General features: G+C 43.5%; 1 protein-coding gene across 1 annotated transcript in view; it reads right to left on the bottom strand.

The window, feature by feature from the left end:
• The window catches only part of UST (uronyl 2-sulfotransferase), a 298,377-nt gene that overhangs the window by 183,480 nt on the left and 91,275 nt on the right, over positions 1-23,622 (bottom strand). The window contains exon 2 of the mRNA XM_059400914.1: positions 1,738-1,781. Within this exon, the coding sequence (XP_059256897.1) occupies positions 1,738-1,781 (44 nt within the window). The remainder of the gene's footprint in view (positions 1-1,737; positions 1,782-23,622) is intronic.

Below are 23,622 nucleotides of genomic sequence, written 5' to 3'. Positions count from 1 at the left end.
GCCAGCTCAGCAAGGTCAAGGACCCTAGGCAAATTAAGGAGGTGGTCCCAAGCCAGTTACCAAGGATCACATCAAGAAGGCAAGTTTATATGAAGTGGGCCTGGGTCTCTCTGCTAGATAAAACCCCATTTATCAAACCTGAAACCCTAAATAGTGTCCCAACATGCCACTGAGACAAACAGCTGATGGGTCCCACACAGCCAGCCTCACCCCCTTTTCCTGCAGAACATAGAAAGTAGGGGGCGGTTTGCTGGACTCCTCTTGGGAGAGAAGTACAGTTAGTGGTGCAGGAACCTAGCAGGGCATCCACACCGTTCTTCTCCCCCACACCCACTCATCTTCCCTTCCAGACTGTTTGTTTTCCAAAGAAAATTTGTTTTCACTGTAAGATGAGTTACAACAGTGAGTCATCATTACATGACTAAGTAGCCTTTATAAAATAAGCCATACCACTCTCTCTAGGCCATCAGCAGTAAAAAACAACACAGAAAATGTCCAGGGACATTGTTTTCTCTAGATTCATGGCCTTTAAAGCAAACATGGTCCCAAGAACAGCACCATCAGCAACACTTGAGAGATTGTTAGAAATGCAAGTTCTCGGGTCCTACACCAGACCTACAGAATCAGATACTCAGGGGTCTGGGCCCAGCAATCCGGGTTTTAGTAAGCCTTCAGGAAACTCTGAGGCAAGCTCAAGTTTGAGAACACTGGCTGAGTGGAAGAAACCTGGGCTGGGAGCCAGAAGACCTTATTTAGATTCCAGCTCTGGATTCCATGGTCCAATTCAGTTAAATTTAATGAATAGTCACGATGTGCTACTGCAAGGGTGTGGGGATGCCAAGAGGAGCTAGACATGGTTCTTATCCATGGATGGTATCGAACTTTCATATGCTTTTGCTCCTTCAGGATAGGGCTTATTTTGTTCTGTCACTCTTGTTTTGTTTCATGTTTGTATTCCCGGTGCCCGCCAGCATCACAAGCCCCCACTATATATGCAGTGGACCAAGTGGCAGAGCTAGTCATAACTGTGATAAATACCACTGAGCCATTCATCAATAATCGTAATGTTCCTCCAGTCTAGTTAACATGAGCCACTGTTTATTTAATGCTTATTGCATGCCAGGGGCTGAATGTCATAGATCAGCTCATTGGATACTGTTAGATGTCCTGTACTGTGGGTACTATGGTTAATCCCCCTTTGCACATAAAAAAACTGAGGCTCCTAGTATTACATAGTTTGTCCAATGTCATACAGTGAGTGGCAGAGCTGGTGATGCCCCCAGGAAGACCTTGTTCCAAAGCTTACAGTCTTACAAAGAGTAGAGTATGTCTTCGAATCCCACAAGCTCAAAAGCCAACTTTGAGATAAATTTCCAGCCTCTAAGCTTACTGGGTGCTTAAAACTCTACTTTGTAGGTCATCATCATAAGTGATCCAAGCTGTCTTCATTATTCTCATTCTTTGGTATATTGATTGGTGTTCACTGAGCTTAAGAGAGTAAATAGTAGTGGGGAACTCCACTAAGAGGTCACTGGACTATTCTGACCCTTAAAAATCAGGCCAAAACTGCTTATAGGTTCTTCTCCTCACTCTATGTCAAAGATGAACTTGATGTCTGTCATCTACTTTCCTGTAAACAATTCAGGGCCAGGAGGGCTCTGGTTGGGATTGTTGGAGGCTGTAGGGACTGAGAAAGGAAAGGGGATCTAGGATCTGTGCCACAGGCAAAGACCTTACCTTACTAGGAGGCGGTCCATGATCATCCAAGTAAGTGGAATTTCCTAGGGGAAGAAAGAAGAAAGTTGGTGAATTGATACTTTTAAAGCCAAAGTGATTTTAGAGCAAAGTCATTGAAAACAAGCATCCTAGGTATATCCCTGTTTAGAAAATTGTACCAAAGAACAATGGGTTATTAACTGCCAGTTTGGTGGGATTTTGTCGATATCACCATGCTCGATTACAGGTCCAACAGTTACAAACACTGTACATACGTTGGTGTGTGTGCTCACATACAAATGCAGAAATACGCACCACAGTCCCTCACCCCGTATCTGTTGGGTTTACTATAGACCAGTGGTTCTCAGTGTGTAACCTGAGATGATGCAGTGTGCAATTGAGTGATGCAAACCTCAGTGTGCATCAGAAGTACCCGTGGAGCTTGTGAAACACAGACTGACTGGGTCCACAGTGTCTCTGAGAATTTGCATCTCACAAGCTCCCAAGTGATGTTGATGCTGCAGGTCCTGGAATGAGACTTTGAGAATCCTTTACTGCACTGTTCTCTACTTTGTCTTGACTATTGATTTTCCTTGGTCTTTCCAGTCTCACTTGCATTAGAAGCTTGATCTGTCTTTATGAATAGCCGCTTACTGGCTTGTGTGCCTCAGAGGGGTTAGGACAGAAACCAAAAGTCACTGAGCTCCTTTTATGTAGCAGGTACTCTGCTCAGGCTTTCCAGGATTTCATTTAATTCAAATATTGGAGGTGGGTTATAATTATCCTCACTTACAGAGGAGGGAACAGAAGCCTAGAGAAATCCAGTAATTGGCTCAGGGTCATCCCCTGTTAAACTGCAGAAAAGACAGAAGACTATATTTTCCAGAGTGTGCTTGGGCATCTGCTGCTCATCTGAAAAGCCTACCTACTGGCTTTTCCAGAGCTTGGAAATGGACAACACAGCCTGGGCACTGAGCCCGCAGCCCCGGGCACCAGACTGGCAACATGTGTGAGACCACGGGGGAGCCAGTGATGTGCTCGTATATTCAGAAGCTCCCTCCAGGGAGACAGTACTTGTCAGTCAGAAGAAATTACCTCCACAAAAAGTGAAGATGGCCAGTCTTTCTAACACAACAAAATAAGGACAATATTAGAAACACAAGGATACCTAGAGAGAACAGTAGCTTAAGGAATAAGGTAAATGTCCCAGTTGAAGTAGATGAAAGGTGCTTCTTTAGGAGAATGCAAAAGTGACTTAAGAAATTGAAATAAAAAGAAGAAGTAGGGGGCACCTGGCTGGCTCAGTGGGAAGAGCATGCAACTCTCGATCTTGGGATCATGAGCTCAAGCCCCACGTTGGGTGCAGAAATTAACTATTTAAATAAATCACCTTTTTTTTTTTTTTTTTTTTTTTTTTAAGGGAGAAGTAGAACTTAAGACAGAGAGAGTTCAAATGGGGAAACTTATCCAAAACATAACAAATAGGTGGGTTTTTTTCCCTTTTTCCATACCGGGGCATCAGTCATTCCTCTTTCTTTGTAGTCTTCTGATTTATCACCCACTTGATGGCCACAGTGACTGTACACTAATGGGCTAACATTAGGGTACAACAAAGGGACAATAGAGCCCAAATTTTGTGTCTGAGACACACAGACACAAACACCTGGCATGCGTATGATTGGGTTATTTTCAGGAAACTTTGAAATGTAAATACGAGTAACAATTTGTTTGATCTTAAGTATTGCTCTGCACTCTACTGAGAACACACAGAAATAGAAATTTATCTGACTTAATAAAGAGGACGTGTATGAAAGAATCCAGAAAAATGACTGCCTCAGTCTTAAGAAGTATTCAGAACTATTGCTACGTAATATAGTCGGTATGGCTGTGGGAGGGTCTCATCACCTCGTCCTGTGAATGTGTCCTTCCAGAAGGGACCTGAGAAAGCCCATCAAACTGCAGCCATGTTTCCAGGTATCAGTCTCAGGGACCAGACAACTCAAACAACTAAGTGTTTTCTAAAATACTAGAAGATTCCACAAGACACAAAGTTCCTACAGATGAATGACTTGAATGTCTGACTGCCCCCTCACACTCCAGACTCGGCTATGCATGGACTCCTTAGCACCTCAGGCTGGATGTCTATAGGCATCTCACACTTGGCCAGTCCAAAGTCTTTATTTGCTGCAATTTCCCACCTCCTCCCTCCACCACGAACTGCCCCCCCCCCATCCTCCTTATCTGGTCACACAACACATCCCTTCCCCTATGGGCTCCAAAGCCCAAAAGTCATCCTTGATCCATTCTCCTTCCCTTACTCGACCTGTACCAACCCAGTCACAGGTCCCATTGGGTCAGCCTTCAAATCATCACTCAGATCTGATCACTTCCCACCAGCCCCTCTGGGCTATCTGAGAGAACCCTTGCATCTCCTCACTGGTTACAAATTTGCTTCTCTACCTATGTAGCAAACAGAGGGATCTTTTAACCTTGTCCATCAGGCCATGTCAGCTCTCTATTTCAAACCTATTTCTCTAAAAACAAAATAGTCAACTCTTTCCACGGCCTATACCCCCACATGACCCAGGCCCTGCCCTCCAACCACACCCACCACCAGCTGCAACAGCCTTCTCTTGGTTCCACAACACACTGACCTGTTGTAGGCTAGGGACCTCCTCAATTAGCTCTTTCCTCTGTAAGAAAAAACTCTTCTCCACCTCCATCACTGAGGCTTAGCTGAAATATCCCTCCTTTCTTCCATCTCCCTCCTTTCTTCCCTCCTCCCTCCCCCTTCCTTATAGAAGACCTCACTTCTTTCTTTCTGCAGAGAAAGGGAGAGGGCTGGCCCCTTTTGTCTGTGCGCCATGAGCCCTCCTGTCTTCTCCACCAGCAGATCCCAAGTGCCCCTCCACAGGTAGGTTTATTAGAACACAGAGGCTATAAATGTTTATACTTTTAACAGAGGTACAGAAAAGGAAAAGAAAATCTCCACACATTTCTTTAATTGGAGACAGTAGGTTTTTATTCTCCTGGGGTCTAACTGTACTGTTATCTGGTATATAGGCAGAGCTTTTCATCCTAGGAGCTTATGCTTTCATACTGCAAAGTAAACAAAACCGTCAGAATCGTCAGACTTGAAGCTGGTAACTTGTCGTCTGTGGAGATCAAAGGAGGAGCCCTGTTACCCAAGTGAGCCTCTCTGAATGGGCTCCCTGTCACCAGACAAGGTCTTGCTACTCTGTCTCATGGGAAACTCAATGGATGGTGTCTAAGTGGGGAAGGAAGTCAAACGAAAGCCGCCCAGGCCTTTGGGCTTGGAGTTCAAGATGTAAATTCAGGAAGAAATGGCAGAGGAGGGCTGATGAAGGTTCTGGAGCCAGGACAGAGGATAAGCACTTAGCTGCCACCCACCTCTATGTGCCCTGGGAACCCCAGTGTCTGAACCCAGGTGGCAGGACCCTGTGAGGCAGTATCTTTTCTTTTTGAAGGCTAACAGGGGCATATCGTTTCATTTCTTTCAGAAAGTAACCCACATCTTCAGAGCTCTGGCTTCATCCTCCTTTTCATGTCTTAAGTCTTTTCTTTGAGGATCAAGGGTAATGGTATCTAGTCAAACTAGAAAAAACAGAAAGGCACACACCCCACAAGTTTCCACTCCCACCACTGGGCACATTTTTCAGAAAGGTCTATCTCCAAACTGCCAAGAAATCACTAGCTCAGGTGGCTCAGAGCTAAGCCTCTCACAGAAAGTCAAGCTTATCCAGGCTGCTGAGGTAGGAACTATTTGAAGCCTTTGAACATGGAGACTGGTCTACATCCTGATGGTAGTCATGGTTACGTGGCTCTGTATTTGGGATAAAATTTATAGAACTATACATCAAAACCAACACCAACAGAATCCTCATGGTTTAATGATTTTTCAAATGTCCTGGCTAGAAAGCAGGTGATCTCAGACTTTGCAACCAGCTAAATTACAACACATTCTAAATCTCGACCTATACATCTAGCCCTTCATGAGGAGACCTCCCTGGGAGGTGGTAAATAGAACACAAGAAACCGTGCGCCAGTGCACAAAGGAGTTAAATCCACGTATGGGGGAGCTACAGTATATGCACTTACTAGAGTGTATATGGATGACCAGGGTCTCTGCAGGGCTATATGCCATCAACGGCTACCTACTTCTGCCATTATACAAACTATTTGCAACAAAGAAGCATTTTAGGAAACTCATGTGAAGTCTGATCCTAAAAATTAGGAGGCCAGGGGTTGTGACCAGGAATCTGAAGATGTCTGATGGGTTATAATTGTAGAGTTGGGTTTCGGTGGGTGGAACCCAGGCGCGTTGACTGTACAAAGGCCATCCAAGTCTTCCATGATAAGAGCAACAACATGAACAGCCAGATACAGCGTATACCGACAGAAACAGGCTTCAGCTCACTTTATAATAGAGACCATCCCCAGCAAGCATCATCCAACTCTAAATTAATTGCTTTGCCTCCTCAAAGTTTTCCATGTACACATCTGTTGAAATGAAAGAAGGTCCCAAGTTATTATGAGGATATTATTATTATGAGGATTATTATTATGAGGATAATTTCATTCTATGAAAAATGTTCAGAGCACTGCCAACACACAGTAAGCAGCTAGTCCGTTTGCTAGCAGCACTACTTACACTACTCGCTGTACTAACTGTATGGCCAACAGGACTGGCAGCAGGTGCAAAACCTTCCTTCACCGTCTCTTCATCCTCCCGCTCACCTATTTGCAATCCTCACTATACATTCCACTCACCTGCAATATTTTTAAGAATGTGGATGCCAGGCTCTGACCTCATTTAGTCTGATTTTAATTCAAAACAAGTCATTTAGCTTTTAGTATTTCCTAAATTTCTGCAGGTCATGCTAATGTCTTGACAGGATTGAGAACCCCCAAGCTACAAAAACACAAATTAGTGTCCTTCATAATTCAGGCTGCACTTTGCTTTCCAGAAATAAAACATAACAGATGGAATTCACAGGGGTTCCCCCACCCCTGTGACTACTATTTCTAGTGAGAGATCAGGCCACACGAGCACCACATCAAATGGGAATGTTGGTGGCGAGCTGAGTCACAGAACCACTCCTAGCCTCAAGATGTCCACCAGGCATTTCACTGCGAGCACCTGCTCGGGGTCTGTAACAAAACTGAAAAGGGCCACAGCCAGCTCACGGGCTGCCAGAGGGCTGGCATGGGCAGTGCTGGGCAGAGGGCTTCCCCCCAACCCACATGGGTTGCCCAACTTTTGTTGGTCTTCACAAGTCTTTTCAAAAATAATTTTTAGAGCCTGCCATTTCAGGACATATTATTTCTGCAAACAATGCTTAGTACATGTTGTCCTGTTGAACCTCTTGTTTCAAGGCAAAAAGGGGAAGGAAAAGTCTAGTCCTCCATCCCCAGAGTTTCCCCAGACCTCACTCAACTCAAACAACTAGAAGGTATTCTGTCAGTCCTGGAGGCACTCATATCTGAGTCCTACACGCACTGTGAGGGCCACAAGGATCTGAGAGGAGGAAGCCTCCAGAGGATTCCTGCCAGTGAGGTGCCTGTCTTGGCAGCCTCTGGGCCTGGAGTGGAGAGGAGCTGGGGAAGCTGGCCAGCACAGAGGAGCTTGAGGCCATGCCCACGTGAATCCAACAGAGACCAACACAGCTGACAGAGAAGAAATTTGCTAGAAGCACTGATGTGAAGGACTACTGAACAGAATTAGCCATGTGTTATAAATAGCAACAGTCACTCTTCTGTGTGAGAGAGAGAGAGACAGTGGAAAGGAGCCCCAGGGTAATCTTTTAATGGATTCAGTAAGATACTGTTAATAGCACTGACTGTCACTGGTGACACCGGGTCGCCCAGGGGTAATGGAATACTACAGGCTGCAGAACCAAAGACCTGGGTTCAAATCTCAGTCCTACCTTTTACTTGTTGATGGCCTTGGGAACATCACTTAATTTCCATGAGGCTTAATGTCCTCCTTTGCAAGATGAGGACATTAATAACCGAAGTGACGGTGTTGTTATAAAAAAGAAACAAGACACATGTAAAGCATTCAACACAATTCCTACCTGGCACGTGCTCATCTTATATTATCTGATTTTAGCATTCATATTCAATTTTATCATTTTATTTATTTTTGAGGAAATTAAAGAGAATCCTGAGGTCAGGGGCATAGTTTGTCATAATGAGGAGGAATATTGATATAAAATAATTATTTGATATTTCCTATTCCTTTCTGATTCTATCTTTGATCTGTCTTCAGAAATATACAAAAAGTTCCCCTAGTTGTTTGAAATACCTCTACAACGTGCAAGTGAATTTACAGAAACTTGGTGGCCTATAATTTATTCTTGACTCTTTAAGTCTTGCATTAGCAAATCTATTTTTGCCTGAGTTGGTCCCTGAAGAATAAAAATGTTTTAATTCTAATCCCTCTTATAGAAACCATAATATGCATTAGTGTCAGTGTCAAAAGAGCCGCCTCTACACTCTGTCAATTTCGATCAAACACCAGCAGCTCTTTGCAGAGTCTTTCTCTGGCCCCCTTTTAAAATCATACTTCTAAGCGACTGAAATCCTTTCCTTTATTATTCAGAAGTAGCCATTTCACACAGGGTTCTGGTTACCTATAACACAATCATATGGCTGGCATCTCTCCCCCCAAACCCTCCACCCCTGGGAGTCTGGGCCTCTGATAAGACACTGTTAATGAAGGAGTCACTGTTGAAAGCAACACTGCAACCCCGGCTTTGTCCTTGCCAAAAAATTATGTTAATGCCACACTTTCCACCATTAACTATGGGTTACATTTCTCTAAGAGGCAGCTGTCAGCACACACCAGCCATGGTTAACAATGAGGAGTTTGTGTGCTGAGTAAATGTCTCCAATAGCTCCATTTATTATAATTAACGCAGTCCCAAAGACAGTGTAATGAAGGAAAATTGCTTGCACAGCTTTATTTAAGATTTAATAAAATTATTTTTCACTGAATTAAAACAAATGGTTTTATTAACTATCGATACTTAAATACATTTACAAAAATGCCTTTCCAAAAAAAAAAAAAAATCTTGAATGTTTACTTAACCAGTTAGCAAAGGCACAAACAGCCTGAAAATACTTTCTTGATGCTAAATGATAAAAATGAGCATTCCAGACACTGAAAAACATATCCGAATTAAAATGTTACCAAGTATGATTTAGATAGTGGTTTCCATTTCAAATAAATTTTAAAAGAGAATTAATGCTCTTCTCTTTATATTTTCAGGCTCAAAAACACTGCTCTGTTTTAGAGTACAGCTCTCTCTCTCTCTTTTTTAAATTAAATCTGAATATACATCTTAGGATGTCAAGAGCACATTTGTAGATGGAAATTACCTTTGGAGTCCAATGATCAGTGCACCACTGCTGTAATAACAACCTGAACATAAATATGAATTTATTGCCAAATTAGCTCAGGGATTCATCATAATCATATATGATCTTATCCAGGTAGGAATGGTGTATCAAAGAGAAATAGAATCTGCTAGATGTCTGTTTCATTCCCTGAGATTTTCCTCCCAAAGTAATGACTACGGCCATGCCCCTGTGTAACTCTAACACACCCATTCACTCAGCAGCCCCAGCCCCGTACTGGGCAAGACTCTAAGAAGCAGCCTGATAGGATTTCTTCCATCAGAACATAGCCACCGTGAGAACGGACACTTGCCATCACATGCTTACTTCTCAAAGCACCCCTAATAACTACAGCGGAAGACAGACGGGATGCCGCTGATTAAGAAACAAAACAAGGCTGAAACAATCAGCATCTGTGTTAGCATCACCAGTAGTTAGCACTGACGCTGATTTAAGCACAGTGAGAAGTATTCTCCAGACTTCCCCCTACTGAGTTTCTATGGCAAGCACGGTATTACGCCCATTTTACAGCAGAGGAAGCCGAGGCTCAGGAAGATGAAGTGACCTGCACCATGTTGCACAAAGAGAATCAGCACAAGATCCTGGTTGTGCTCACAGCTGCCACACCACCCTGTCTTGCCCAGAGACCCCAGCCTGAGGGCCCCAGTATGCTTTGAGATACTGAGCCTTTGGCTCCCATGGTACCTCGAGCTGGGCAGTCTGGGGCTGCTCGGGATGGCCTGGGCAGAGCAGGGTCTGAGCACTTTGAGGAACATCTGGCCCAAACCAGCTACACGGGACCTCAGGCATGTGCCAAGCCCCCAACTCCACCCAAGGGCAAGAGGCTTGTGTGCTGCTGAAGAAAGGAATGTCCTGGGATCCCAAGGAGCCAGCACAACACTGGGGTGAGAGGGGGATGCGAGGGGACAAGTTAGGTGGGGCCCAGATTCCAGGGGCAACTCAGAGCCTCTGGCTACCTCGGGTCCTTTCTAGTTGATGTTCTATTTTTGTGGGGCCTGCTTAGCCAAAGGATGGTCCGCTTTGAGCTTTGAGCGTTTGACCTTTCTGCCGTCATCTTATTTCGAAATGCCTGACATAAAAAAGTTAGCTGGGATTAGAAATCCATTCACATGATTGCAAAAGAAAATCCCACATTATATTTGTCAACTACAGAAAAGAAAAAGCTCTGCTTGATTCCTTGAATAAATTGGAATCAACATTTGACGCTGATGTTGATAAACAATTGATGCAAAATTTGGAAGGGTAGTGTGGTGGGCTGGATAATGCCACCCCCGCCCCCAAGGCTACTCACATCCTAATCCCAGACCTGTGAATATGTGACCTTGCATAATCCCACAAGGGACTCTGCAGATGTGATTAAGTTAGGGATCCTGAGATGAGAAGATGAGCCTTGATTATAATCCCTAGAGTCCTTATCAAAGAGAGACAGGATGGTCAAGGTCAGGAGACATGATCATGAGAGAGGACGGTGGGATGTGCTTTGGAGACAGAAGGAGAGGCCATGAGTCCAGGAATGTTGGCAGCTTCTTTAAGATGGAAAAGGCAGGGCGCCTGGGTGGCTCAGTGGGTTAAGCCGCTGCCTTCGGCTCGGGTCATGATCTCAAGGTCCTGGGATCGAGTCCCGCATCGGGCTCTCTGCTCAGCGGGGAGCCTGCTTCCTCCTCTCTCTCTTTGTGTCTGCCTCTCTGCCTACTTGTGATGTCTCTCTGTCAAATAAATTAAAAAAAAAAAAAAAAGATACTTATATCTTAAAAAAAAGATGGAAAAGGCATTTTCCTCTAGAATCTCCAGAGACAATGCCACCCTGCCCACACCTTGATTCGAGCCACTGAGAATCTACTTCAGATGAACTGTGAGATAAGGAATTTGTGTTGTGTTAGGCTACTAAATTTGTGGTAAATCGTTAAAATGGCAACAGGGAGTTAACACAGCTCTTAAAATGGTTTTACATTTTAAAAACCACCTCTTTATGTGAATAAAGTTTCTTGTCAGTGGTAATTCTCAAGAACTTGGAAGAAATTTTCATCAAAAAGACTATATAGGGAATTGGAAGAAGTCTGAAAACTAGCTCATCACTCTCAATGATAAATTTGAAATGTTTCTATTTGTAACTCTTCCGTGACTCCCAAATTTAATACCTCCCCTCATATTTGTATCATCTTTTTCTAATAAGTATACAATAAAAGGAAAACATAATGAATGCTTTCATCAAGCCTCAGAGAGATAACCTCCATCCTCACCAGTGGACTTCAGTGTATCATAAAAACATCATCATTTTCAAAGTGTTTCATGACTGGAAAAGTTTTGTTAATAAACACACAGAAGATCAATCAAATAGACTGCTGTCTTTGAAAAGGGCTTCAGTCCAACGGAACTGCCATTGCTCTAAGTCTGAAATTTCTCTTTGGCTTTGCTATCAGAGCTACTATGGGTCACACACACACACATATACACACACACACACACCAGATGATTTCAGAACAGGAAAATCACCACAGATAGATAGTCTAATGCCTCAACCCACAGAGGAAATAGCTAAATCCAAAAGGTCAAATAATTAGGCCAAGATCCACGGATAGTTATTAGGTTAGTAGCAAAGGTTAAGAATAGTCCCAGGTTGCTGAAGCTCACACCACAACAAAACAATCTTACTGCACGCCATGTGTTCACCCTAAACATCATTTTTGGCCTTGACCACCTTGCCTACTCGCCAAACGTAAGCTGGAAGGACTCTGTGCTTTTCTTAGGTCATCAAGTTACTTCTCCATGAGGAAAGGTATTTCATGATTGAGAGGATTAACAAAATATATGCCTCAAACACAAAAGATTATCCCCAGAAGGAATGGCTTGAAGAGAGTTCACAGCCTCTCGAGGCTCATGGCTAATTCAGATGCTCAAATCTCAGCACGTTTTGTTGAAAAGAATACTTGGAAATCAACTTCCATAAATGAATGAAACGCACACGAAATGGTGCCCTGTGCAGAAATGTATGTGAAATACCTGAGAAAGTACAAAGGGAAAGGGACAGTGGAAGGTGGGTGTGACAGGGAGGAATCAGAGGCAGGACACTCCCAACGTCACCTGTTGTACCTCACGTTCTTATCGAGTGCCTACCCTATGCCAGGCACTGTGCTGGGCCCTAAGGATACAGACATGAGTGAAAAGACAGGATCCCTGTCACACTTTGTCAGTTTGGGCTGTTATAACAAATTATCACAGGCTGGGTGGCTTCAACAAGGCATATTAATTTCTCACAGTTCTGGAGGCTGGAAGTCTCTGATCAGGATGCCAGCAAGGTTGGGTGTTGGCAAGGGCCTTCCTCCTGGCTTGCAGATGGCTGTGGTCTTGCTGATTCTCACATGAAAGAAAGCGAGTTCTTGTCTCTCTTACTGGGTCACTGATCTCATCAGGGGGGCCCTACCCTCATGACCTCATCTAAACCTGATTACCTCACAAGGGCCCCACCTCTAAGTACCGGCCCATTAGGAGTGAGGGTTTCAACAAAGGAACAAAGTCCCTGACCTCAAGAATAAGAAGCAGTAAAGGATGAACAGAGAGCATTCGAGGCAGATGGAGAGCAGCCTGTGTCGATGGCCCAAATCAGTGAGGAACCAAGAGAAGACTGTACTAGACGCAGCTCAGCAGGGAAACCAGGCACAGCTCCGTGTGGGCGGAGTCTCCCCAGCTATGTCTCAAAGAAAAGAGGGACAGGTGTCCTGAAACAGAGTACTGGTGCTGGCACTGGGAGTGCAACCCTCAGAGGAGGGCATGGCATCAGCAGATCCCTACACGATGGCAAGCCCAAATTAAAGACGTCCTCATGACCTTAAAATCAAGATCAGGGATGATGTCTAATTTAAGAGGCAAAGGGAAGTTTGTGCAAAGATGCCAAGGGCTTTGGGGCACATCTGCAAGGAGCTAATGTTGTGCAGGGCTCCCCTACATCCTCCCAGCAGCCCCCACCTCCGACCCCATTAACCACAGGAGATCAGCAGGGCAGGGCAAGGATCCTCCCCTTACCAGGAAGGAAGCTGAGCCCAAGATTGCACAGCTGGGAGGTGTCAGTGCTGGACCAGGACTTCATGGGAACTGCAGTCCGCGCTGTTTCAGGGTTCTACATATCATGGGCAGAATAGAGGGGTTTCTGGGGCCATAGCACATGAGCCTGGAGCCAGAATCCAGATGGAAACAAGTCCACGAGGACAAGAGAGGGAAATGCTGTGGGAAAGTCACTAGCAGGTACTAGTGGGGAAACACCTTGAGCTGGGTTATGGACCAGTACTTGCTTGAAGGTCGGTGACAAAGCATGCATATTTTCAAATGGATAAAAAAAGCTCTTGTGTTTATAGCTGCGTCCCTGCTCGATGGGTGTCCGGGCCATAGCCCGAGGCCACTGGTAAACGAGCATCTGTGTCTTCTATATTGTAAATGAAACAGTCCTATGTTTGACAGAAAAATTACTTGTCACTTGCCAATTCCCTTCATGCTTTAGGGAAATGAGCACGAAGGAACATTCTACGGCGTGTTTCAGATAAACTGCACTGAAATGATATGCATGTGAGAAAGAGATTTGAAGAGTTGCTCGTAAATGCTGATGTGATTTAGAAAGTGTGCAGATGAAATGAGTCTGATGGCAAAGTCGGTCTGACACAGATGTGGTCGTGCGCACAGAACTATCCCATCTGGGATTATACCTTCATGTACACTTTCAAGTAACACAAGGAAGAGATCATAGTTTCTCCTTTATTAGGTCTTCAGATGTCAAAGAGGATTTTTAAGAGAGCAGCAGAAATTATTGAAATCCTTCAGAGCAGTAATCCTCACAAAATTAACTAGCAATCTAACTTATGAGCCTGGAGGTGTTTATTAAAAAAGAGGGCGTTTCAATAAATTCATCATCTCTCCTTTTTCTATCACCTCTCTAGTTCTATTTTGTATCAGACTTAACAGGATTTCGGTGAGATTTTGTGGTTCATAGAACTGTAATATTGGAAGATAAAACAGGATGCTTATGGCTCCATATGTTACTTCACAGGCACAGATAAACACCACACACACACACACACACACACACCTGCAAACACAAAAAAGCCCAAACAAAGCGGTGCTTAAAAATCAGAAAATCCTTGCCAAAGATGAACTGAAGGTACAGGGAAAAGAATGTGGGGGAAGGATGGTGGACTTTGCAGCAAAACAGTCAAGACAAACAATCCACTAACTGGATATGACCTTGAGCAAGGTCTTAAAGTTTCTAAGTGTTACCTTCCCCACAGGGAAAGCAGGAAGAATAAAACCTACCTCACAGGATAAGGATGAATTAGAACTAGCCTTTATAAACTGCCTGGCATGTACACAATAAAGTGTAGCTCTTATGATTATATTCAAAATAGAGCCAATTTAAAGACATGGTGCATTAAATAAAACCTCTTCCAAGTGATCACATACATAAACATCAGTCCCAGGCACTGAAATATATATCCCTCATTATGCTCTAGAATGGCCCGTCATTGTCTTCCTCCACATTTTTCAGGATTTATGATGGGAGGTTATACCTGGGCATGAATGAAATGTAATTTTTAAAACCCTGGTAGGATTTAGATATTCCTACGCTTTTATTCTTATTCTGAAAGATAAAGTGTACAGGGATCATAAATACTCTTCAGCACAGAGTAGATCGGTTTCTTTCTCTAGCAAAGTCTTAATTCTGCCTTTCAACAAAACGAGTTGGGGTAGGGGGTGCTTTCCTGGACCCAGGAAAAGGAGTCCTTCCTAAAAGCTCGACTATCTTGAATTCATCACAGATCTGGAAAAATAATGCCTCTCAAAGTCCCAGTGAGTCACTCACTTTCCTGAACCAATAAAAGGTTGAGTTGGAGGACAAAGACAGATAGTCCCATAGCAGAGGCCAGCATGAGGTCTCCTGGGAGAAAACCGGAGTTTGTTTTGCATCAAAACAAATGGATGGTTTTTCCTGGTTTTCACACTCATGAATTCCAAATATATCAGAGCCTATTCGATGTCAACTTGCTTGTTGGAAAATTGCTTCTTAATAAAAAAGAGTTTTCTCCAATAGCAGAAAACACCAAACAAATAATCTATGCCTCCCCAAAATAATTTTTAACCGTCATGGTGCACCAAGAGAGCCTTAGCCTGTTGAAGGCAGAGCTCTCAGTGTGGAGAGTTGTTTGAAGTGGAATGGGAGCTCGGAGAGGCTGAGCAGTGGCAACGAAGCAGGTGCTGATCAGTCCCAGTCTGAGACATCAAGGATCTGCCTTTGCTGAATAGAAGGAGGTACCTAACGACTGCCCTACCTTTCTTCCAATTCTCAGATTCTTTGAAGACCTTTTAAGGCACAAAAAAATGAAACTGCTCATCTCTTAAAAATCCCTAATTTATCAAGCAGATTTCAATCATATGAATAAGTGTGAGTACTATGCATAGGGATATCAGTGACATCACAAAGACATTTTAACTTGGGCATGAGTCTTATTAACACAGAATTTGAAAAATGAGATGGCTATATGAAACTTCAACACTGCCTTAAAAAAAGGTAGACTAGGGAAGGGAAAGCCAGTTAATGCAAAATGAGTGTTTTGGGAGCAAGTTCGTGCCAGGCAAATGGATTAAGTGTCATTCATAGGTTTTTCTCAATTTCCTCTATTGTGATGAAATCTAGTTCCATGAAGATGAGAGAGACTGATTTCAGGACACAAGGACTGATGTTAGAGTTGAGTATGGAAGAATCGAAGGATCCTTGTTAAGGATTTTGTAGAGAAGGTTTTACAAGAGAAGCCACAGACCAGGAGACAAGAAGAATAAGACAAGACTCCAGTTAATCCAGAAGCCTTCAGACTCAAGCAAAGCCACTACAAACCTAAACAAAACCAAAAACCAAACCATGTTCCAGGAGGGCCATAGAAAGTTAAATCAGAGGAGAGTATGTGAGTGCTTTTATATGTAACCAAGAATAACCAAAGAAACCGCTCAGCAATGGAGAAAGTCTATTTCATGATGGTGCAAAGGGGCACTGGAGCAAAAATAACTTGTAAGGATTATAAAAATAATAGTGTAGGTTATAAATAATATGAGAAATTGAATATGCTAATGGAATCATGCTGATGAAGGCTGGAAACAGAGAATTAGGTTAGGCTAGCTAATAGAACTAGGGAGCAGTAAAAAATGGATTTTTAGGTAGGGAGCCCTTGATCCTTGCCTGAAGCGCAGGGAAACAGGGAAAGGAATGAGTATTTATGTGCCGATCACGACTCACGCATTAGGCAAATCATTACATGTAACTCTCTCATTCAGTGTTTAAGTAGATACTGTTTCCTCATTTTGTAGATGAGGAAATGACCCCCAGAGGTCAAAATTCCTTCCCACCAGGGAACAACTAGCTGACGGCAGGGCTAGTATGTTTCCAGAGCCTGATGTAGGCCTCCCCTCTCTATTCCGACCCACCACACACGACTGGTTCTTCTCCCTGTGTCACAGCAATTATGATAGCATCAGGGATTGTAACAAGCCTTCCAAATTCGTGGAAAAAGTAACGTTTGGGGCCCTATGATAGGTTTCTAAAAGTATGCTATTTTACTTTTCACTGATCACATGAAATAACCCATGTTATCAAGGGACAAAGTAGGAAAGAATTTTAAAACTCCCTTTGTACACATCACACATAGATTCTAAGGTTCTAAAAATACTGTCATATAAAGCTGTGCATATAAGAGATATTTGTCTAGGGGAGATATGCATGTTGATTGAAAACTCTCAATCTCTTTTTAAGTAAGTTCCATGAATATTCCCAAGAACGTTTAAATCAAGTTTCCAAAAGATGGTTTTTATCTCAAAACCTAGATAGAGTGTTTTATCACTACTTCTCACCCATCCAAATTTTAATCACACAAGGCCCATCTTACTTCTTTCCCTAAGCCTATTTTCGGAAACTCCAGGCAATGCTCATTTGTCCCTTCTCTGAATTTTCACTATGAGAGAGGGAGACAGAGAGAAAGAGAGAAATACATTTATATACGTGTGTGTGTGTGTGTGTGTGTGTGTGTGTGTGTGTATAAAATTTTTATTACTGTTTTTTCAACCTGGAGAGGAAGGGTTACACCAGTCCCGGAGAGCAAATCGATTTGGACGGCTGCATGTCCCATTTCACTTTGGCATAGACCCAGCTGGTCTAACCACCAAAATGGTCTCTCTCTTTACATCCTGTATACTAAAAATAAGAAGTAAATGACTTTCCCCTGAAAGCCAAGAAGTTTAAGAAAATAACCAGCTTCTTCCCCGGCCGGACCTCTAATCACAGAATTAGGGGCCGTACCGAAAATTCAGTGCTCGATTTGTTTCTGCAGGGAGTCCTTCCGAAGCTTTTAAATACCATGAACCATGCCCGAAAACACACTCGAGAGATGATTTCAAAAGTGGGTCCTGCCGTGGCCTGACCCCAGGAATCATTCTGAGCACCTATTCCAATCACTAATGTTACCAAAAAATAACTTAAATACCAGCAGAGAGAGGGCTATTTGGGGGCCAAATTCCTCCAAGAGTAACCACCCTGCAATGTGCCACCCCAAACCAACAGTCACCTAAGTCCCCTATGGACTTCCTGTACTTTATCAAGACATCCAAATGGCGCTCACAAGTAGAAGCCAAAGTAACGTTTCAAGTTTAAAGCCAACAGAGCGTTCACGATCGTGACCAGACATACTTCGCAATCTAAATATTGCCAAGTACAAAGAAGCATTTTTAAAATTTAGTTTATCTAGATTTTAAACCTTTTATGAATACAATGACAATATATATCCTGTGAACCAAATTTATAAATATTTTGCTTAGCACTCCCAGAGAAAAGAACCATTAGCCTTTTGGAACACTCTTGGTTTCTCACGTTGAAGCACTGTGTGCTGAGGGAAAAACAAGAGGAACCAGAGGAAAGATTAATGACCTGTTTCACTGCCCAGGGAACTGGACTCTAGAACATCTTATTCTCTCCAGTGGCGATTTTTTTTTTCGTTTGCTATGAATATGGATTATGACATTTTCAGAGACAGCTGAGCATGAGTACTAATTCATACAGCTATACCTAACCCTCCCACCTGATTCTTGCCCAGTGCTTTCTCAACCTCGGCAAGCCAGTGAGTGAGTCTGCTTTACACCGATCGTTCCACAACATCGCTGCAAGTAAACACTGCTCTTTGCAATCAATATGTACTTGGACTTCTCCCATTTTTACCCAGGTTCCGGATTCTCATCTGGAGAGTGTCCTTGTCCACAGACAGGAGAAATACCTCCCATGGTTTCCCAACCACTAACTACCCAGGCCTGGGTCCAACAGAAAAAAGAAACAGAGGTGGAGAAGCCTTTCTATGCTTCCTGCTCTTGAAGCATCCAGGAAGTTTGTAAAGGGTAAGAGCTCCTCCAGGACTGCTGGAATCTGGGTCCTGGCTTCACCATTAACAAGCTGTAGAATACTGGTCACACCCCGTGGCTTCCCGGACTCACCTCCTTCGTATGCAAAGTTGGGTTAAGATGAGTATCATAAGCATCTAAAGTTATGGTGTAAACACTCTATTCTGTTTCTGGACTTCTTTGGCCCCTGCCTGCAGCTGTCTAATTATACTTATCAAACTGTATCAATTGACTGACTGACTGACAGATGGACTGTAAATTCAAAAGAAGCAGGACAAGCAACCCATGTTGGCCAAACTTATAGCAGAAGTAATAGTTAAGCCGTGCCTTAGATGTGATCCAACTCAGATATGATAAAGGGAAGGGCATTTACAGCAAGGGGAACAGCAAAAGCAATCACCATGATGGGCGGAGTCAGTCTGGCTAGTATGGGTCCCAAGGGAACATCGTATGTACCCCAGGAGACAACATGGTAAAGGAAAGATGAACATAGTAGCATCTACAGCTCTCCTTTGAGCATTCTTACCATTTGTCGTGGACCTATGTGTGAAAAGTTACAGTTGAAGCCAGGTTCTGTTTGCTGAATATGTTCACCAATTTCAAGATTCTCCTAATCAAGTTTCTCACAGAAATGATCAAAACCTCCCCAAATGTAACGTAACATACTATTATACCTACATTCTGTCCTGCAAATATTTAAAAGCATATATAGGGGCACCTGAGTGGCTCAGTTGGCTGAGTGTCTGCTTTTGGCTCTGGTCCTGATCCCGGGGTCCTAGAATCAAGCCCTGCATGGCGGCTCCCTTCTCAGCAGGGAGCCTGCTTCTCCCTCTCCCTCTGCCTGCCACTCCCCCAGTTGTGTTCTCTCTGTGTCAAATGAATAAATCAAATCTTTTTTTTAAAAAAGCATACACACACACACACACACAAAATATAAATGTAGCACTCAGTTCTCACTGTCAGTGTTTCTCCAATAATCCAATTGTAAGGCATTATTCACTACAAAATGTTATCTCTGGGGATCAGAAAAGAAGGAAAAGGAGAGAGTCAGGGATTAAACCACAGTCATGATTTTAGATCCCAATTCTCAGTCAAGCTCCGGTATGAATACCAACCTGAAATGCAACTTAGGGCACGTTTATACTCGTCATTCCCACTGGTTCAAAGGCACTGCTCCTGACAGAGACGAGCCAGTAGTTTGTGTGCAAATACTTGGTTTACCTAGAGAATCCTTGATGTTTCACCAGAGATTACATGGGGGAACCCACCCCCCAAGTCTCATTCTGAGTCTCAAGGTGCTACTAGGCCTCGGCCAGTTTCGTGAGTAAAGGAAAAGCCACCATTACGGACACTTGTGGACATAGCTGCCCTGTGAGTCCGTCTCAGGGGGAGCTGCGTCCTAGGAATACAACTTAGTTTATATATACCTTGATTATGGTGCACGATTTTCTGCTTTGTTTATCTGTTTAGCATGAATCATTTCTGTGCATGTTTACCAGGTTTCCTTACATAATGATAATCAAAAGTTATTTTTCAAGGTGGTACACCATTTCGTTAGGTTAATGAAAGCTGGAGTTTTCCCATAAATACAAGGGAGAAACGTTTCTCCTGTCGAATGACATTTTTTGCCAGGTCTGAATGATGCCCTGGGCGCTGGGCTGTGTGCACGCACATGTACCTGCCGTGGGACCCGTGGGCTCAGCCCAGGGACACACACCCTGCCCAGCACTCCAGCTAACCTCTTTGTCTCCGATAATCACATTTTCTTCCAAAGTCATATGATCAGTAGTGAACAGCACTCAGGTAAAAAATGCACAGATTTCTCTACCTGCGCATATGTAACTGATGAAATTGAATTCTACCAACACTGCTTCCAGACTCAAGTTCCCACCTGCCTCAGATTCCTCTTTACTCTGGTTGGAAACTCCCACTTAATTGTCTTAGGTTACCTGGCTCTGAGGCTCCAAATAGATCCTCACCACGTGAGCAGACACCTTTCCAGAAGGTGGCACGTTCCTGCTCTCCTGCCTGTCCCCACGGGCCTTCCTTCCCTACCTGACCTTCACAAGAAATGGTATGTCTTGAGTTAGGATGCTCTTGTGCTGTTGGGGAGGGGCATGAATTCCTCCTCAGAGAACAGCTGTGTGCTCCAGAACTCACAGCTGATGGCTAGAGCACTCAAAAGAGAACAAATGAATAAATCCCACCTACTGTTAGGCAGATAGGCTAGAAAAGGAGGACATCTTCAAGCACTCTGTGCCAAAAGCTGAGAAGGTCACTTACGGAGAATTACCACTGGAATGACTGATGCCAGCTCCAAGGCCAAAATATTTCAACAGTAAAGGCTACTGAAATATTTTCTCACCTTTAATTTCTACCCTCTTCACCAAGTGTTACCGATTACATGGTGATCTATGCACCCACACATTAACTCCATTAATCAGAAATAGGACCTTCATCTCCCACAAGTCTCATTCCTTCTCCTCCCTAATATTTCCACACCAGCACCCCATGTGTCTAGAATTTTATGACTCTGAGTTCTCCCAAAGCACGGTGATATTAAAATGAAGATTTGGTTCTCAGTGAATAACCTCATCCTGAAATGAAACACAAGGACAAAACCAGATTCATAATGAACATGCTAGACAGCACACCCCAGTGCAAAGAGCACAGGTAACCAGGAAGAAAAGCACATTTAGACACTGAATTCTCAGTGTTGCAAAAGGAGAAGAGAAAGAGTAGGCCAAGATCTTCTGAAGAAAATAGGACGGTCTTTTCTGTCACTGTGCAATTTGGTGTCCTGAAATAGATCAGGCAAATTCCTCCCTAGCCACACGTTCACAATCACAGCCACCATGAATCAGGTCTCCCCTGATTCCGAGACCCCACAGAATGGGTTCAGTAGGAGGGTGTCCCCGAACAGCTCGGGGTAGGGTGCCAGGCTCCAGGACCGGAGGTGGCAGAGAGACGGCCCTTGGAATGCTCACTGCAATTTTCCAAGTCCTATTTCTATAATTCAGTCAATGCAATCTCGTGTCAAAGATGACAGATTTGCTTTTGTCTTTAAATTTTTGTTTGTGTTTGACCATTTATGTGCTGTGAGCTACCAGACTTAATCACATATGATAACTGTTTGGGAATAAAGACGTTTGGTAACATGAGGCCAAAGTTGCACTTTTTTGTCCTTATGTACCTAGAGGAATGGAAATCCCAAATGTCACATCAAGGATCTGGGTATGGCAGCTCGGGAGGCGGGGTGGAGGTGGCCCTGGGAGCCAGAAATCTTGGCGCGTACCCAGCAGAGGGGTGTCCTCATTCATCGGAGAGATGTTTACTAAAATCATGTGGCAGGCTCTGTCCTTGGTGATGGGCTTCTGATCCTCATAGACCATCCGTCTGGTGAAGGATGGACGCGGGTTGCAGGCGACTGTAACCAGGGGTGAGAAGTGGAAGGTTGGAGAAGCACAGAGGAGGAACAGTCAGCTCAGGCTTGGGCAGTCCATCAGGGAAGGCTTCTCAGGGAAAAGTGTTATCTGTGCAGCAATGACAAAGATGAGTAGGAATTCGAAGATAAACAGGAGCTTGGTGAGAGAGAAGCACATTCTAGGTGAAAGGGAAGAGAGTTCACTGAGCGGCTCCCTACCTCACATGCCGGGGCAGCAATCTGTGATGCTTCTAAGGCTCTGAATATTATGGTATTTCGTCATATGAATGATGAAGAAAAGAATGGACTTGGTTTACACAGTGATACACAGTGACACCAATCTCCCTAGAATCCCCGGGTTGAAAATCCAGAAGGTTGAGAACGGGGTTCTCAGTGTAACACAAACAAGACTGGGCTCTTTCCCGCTGCTGTCAGGTTCAAACATACATTCCGATCCTGGACAGCAACCACAGGCCTGGGCTGCAGGAGGGTAAACAAGAGATTAGCATATGACCCAATGCGACATGTGTTTTTAATGGATTCAGCAAAATTTATCTAGTCACATGGACTGTCGCCTTTTCCCCAAAGGAAAAATCAGTGGTCTTTGTCCACGTTTGTTTCTAAACATTTTAAACACAGTGATCTGACTCTCCTCTGCTTTAGGTCCTGTCTTAATCACAACTGTGGACTTTATCACAGATTTTGTAACACGAGTCTGGTTAAAAAAATGTCCTTTCTGGAGAGAGATGAAAGAATCTGGTCGCTGGTTTGCTTGATTCCTCTGCTGCTAATTAAATCAGTCCCAGCCATCATCTTATGCTTCTTTGTGTCTTTTATGAACACGATTTAGAAAGCCATTATTCCAAAACCTTTCCCAACCTCATGCAGTGTGTACCTTGCTCTTGAAGCCTTATCAGGGCCAAGTCCAAGATCAACACCACATGGTGAACACCAACCACATCTGTCTCTTCAATTGCCGGCCCCCAAGAAACCAGCCAGCGAACCAGAGGGCTCCTCTTGGCTTTCACTGGTGGCCGCCACATGCTGCCTGATCCCATGCACAAAGAAAGTTTTCAAAGATTCAGGAAAATCTGCCCAAGCCCAGATGTTGGGGGAATTCTATTCCTGTTGTCTCCCAACCTCAAAAAAACCTAGTCGCAACAGCATTCTCATTTCTATTGACTCAAATGATGATTTGGATCAACATTTACCAACCATGCAAGACCTCCACACCCTCCATCAGGTGAAAGTTTACCAACATCCTTCTTAGTATGCTTTCATTCACACACAGCGACACGTGTCACTAGGTAGTTTCATACTCATGAAGATTTGTATGAGAGGGTAGTCAAAATGTCAATATTCATTCTTAGTAAATAAGCCAACATCTGTGAATGACGGGTTGTTAGGGGATTTCTACCTTTTTTCTTTATAAGTTTCAGTGAGGTTTGAACTGTTTCTATAAAATGGGAATGTTTTATTTTATTGTCAGTAAAAACTATAAATATATATGTACATATAAAAACTATAAATATGAGTTTTATATAAATATGTATTACATATTAATAAAAACCATAAATATATATGCATAGTTACATATTTACTTTGTATATATAACATTTATTTAT

Source organism: Mustela nigripes, chromosome 5, assembly GCF_022355385.1.
Source record: "Mustela nigripes isolate SB6536 chromosome 5, MUSNIG.SB6536, whole genome shotgun sequence".
NCBI lineage: Eukaryota > Metazoa > Chordata > Mammalia > Carnivora > Mustelidae > Mustela > Mustela nigripes.
The sequence above is the reverse complement of the archived record's forward strand: the minus strand, read 5'-3'. Positions and strand labels throughout refer to the sequence as shown.